Raw genomic sequence first — 2299 nt, 5'->3', positions numbered from 1 at the left:
CGTTTAGATAATGATGTATCAAAGTTTAAATTATTTTTACATATAATTCTGAGGTATGATCCGCATCAACAAATGAACATTTTGGTGCATTTAGAGCAGTGGTTCCCAACCTTTTTCAGCTTGTTACCCAATTTAGCATGCCACATTAATCATGTTACCCCTTTCACAAAATGTTGTCAACATTTATATATATATGGCTAAACTAAAACACTAGAGATAATTTCTTTTATTTATTGTATTAGTACATTTTGCCTCTCTAATGACTTACCAAAGATGTTAAGAGCATCAGTGAGATGGTTGGAGTTGCATATTTGAAGCTAGTTGAGGAATTCTTGGTTTCGTGGTTGAAAGTGCCAGCCTGGCATCGTTTGCAACATTCAAGCGAGTCCGCTTTTTTGTTTTCATCCCCAGCACAGTTGAGAACCCCTTCTCGCACAGATACGTTGTTGAGAATGATACCAACAACTTCAAGGCTCTCTTGGACAGAGTTGGCGAGTCGGCTAGTCGTGAAATCCAAAAGGAATCTGCATTTTGGTTTTGGAATTCAATTTTCAAGGCTTCATTGGCTCGCATTATGATCCACTCCTCCTTTGCAGGGAAATCATCATCATGAATGGCCTCATCAGGTACAGAGAAGGGATGAATGATCCACTGAAGACTGGCTGTTTCTTGGTCACTCTCTGGAAAGTAGTGATGCATGCTTGTTTCAAGCCCCTTCAAATGGTCGCTCATCTCTTTGTTGATGGTCTGTAGAAGAGATCCAGTATCATGACTATTCTCTTCAATAAACTGGTCTAGGGTGGGGAACTGGGCGATCACTCCTTTCTCCAAGCCCCGAATCCAGAGTCTCAGTTTCGCCAGAAATGCAGCCACAGTGTGACGGGCATCAATGACAGTCGTGTTTCGGCCCTGGAGTTGCAGATTACCACTGTTCAGCTCCGCAAATATGTCAGCCAAGTAACAAAGTCGAGCAAGCCACTCCTTATCAGTGAACTTGGTAGCAAAAGGAGATCCTTGAATAGCCTTTCGGAGCTCAATGACACAATGTACAACCTTGCCTCGTGAGAACCAGCGAACATCGGTGTGGTAAAGCAGAACTTGATACTCTTCTCCCATTTCCTTGCCTAGCTCCTTGAATATGCGCGAATTCACATCCCTGGACTTGATGAAGTTGACGATTTTCAACACTTCTTCAAATGCTAACTTCAGATTACCAGGCAGGCTTTTCGATCCAAGAGAGTACCGATGAATGATGCAATGATCTACAGAAATTTCTGGATTGACAGCTTGTATGAGGCCCCGTAATCCACGATGACCACCCATCATCGCCGGTGCTCCATCGACGGAGACCTGGATTAAAAATAAAAATTATTATAGATTGCGTCAGTTAGTCATTGTTACTTATCTTTTGCGTTATAATTATATGGTATTAATTTAATTATTTTGGTACTTTAGTTTTTCAGTACGACGCACGATGTTTTTTGTGTTAATCATGCATATGACTGTATATAACTATATGCCATGTAATTCATTGTATTTATACTAATTTGGACCTTATATAAACATCGCTCCCTACCTGTTGAACGCTGTTCCAATCCAATCCATTCTTGGTAAAGAAACTGTTGATGATATTGAAGACATCTTCTCCCTTCGTGGTTGTCAGCAGATTCTCGCACAATAGGAACTCTTCTTTGATCCTGTCCTGGTGGATGTAACGGACGAACCCAAGGAGAACAGCACAACTGGCTATGTCACATGATTCATCAAATTGCAAGGAGAATTTGCTATATGAGCTTTCTTTGATCTCTGTTATAACTTGGGACAAGATATCTGATGCCATGTCATCGATTCGTCTGTGGATGGTGTTGTTTCATAAAGATATGACACTCAGTTTCTTCGCTTGCTCCTCCCCACATACCTTGCTTACCATCTCGTATGCACAAGGCATAATCAGATTCTCTGCAATGGTGTGGCATTTCTGTTGTTCGGCAACTTTATATGCAACAAAGTAGGATGCTTCGACTGCAACTTGAAGCTTTTGGGCTTGAATTCCAGATGAACCGAACTGGATATTCTTCAGTGCTACAGCCTGGCGCTGAAAATAAGCCTGATCCTTATTTTGAAGATTTGGATGGCACTTCTGGAGGTGAGTTGAGAGTTTTGATGGCTTCAGGCTTTCATTTGTCAACACTTTGTGACATATCACACATTGTGGCCGATCCTCTCCACCGGATGGTAAATTCACAAAGCCATGGCGAAGAAAGGCGTTAGAGTAGGTTCGATTTTTGGACATTTTATT

General features: G+C 41.4%; 1 protein-coding gene across 1 annotated transcript; it reads right to left on the bottom strand.

Moving 5' to 3' along the window:
- Positions 1 to 285: 285 nt before the first annotated feature.
- LOC137635796 (protein FAM200C-like) lies at positions 286 to 1840 on the bottom strand. Its single transcript, XM_068368234.1, has 2 exons — positions 1577 to 1840; positions 286 to 1350 (listed from the first exon to the last, which is right to left on the bottom strand). Exons 1-2 carry the CDS (start codon positions 1838 to 1840, stop codon positions 286 to 288), a joined length of 1329 nt encoding a protein of 442 aa, XP_068224335.1.
- Between the last annotated feature and the right edge of the window lie 459 nt (positions 1841 to 2299).

This window comes from Palaemon carinicauda, chromosome 3 (assembly GCF_036898095.1).
Source record: "Palaemon carinicauda isolate YSFRI2023 chromosome 3, ASM3689809v2, whole genome shotgun sequence".
NCBI lineage: Eukaryota > Metazoa > Arthropoda > Malacostraca > Decapoda > Palaemonidae > Palaemon > Palaemon carinicauda.
This window is presented reverse-complemented; position numbering and strand designations above follow the sequence as displayed.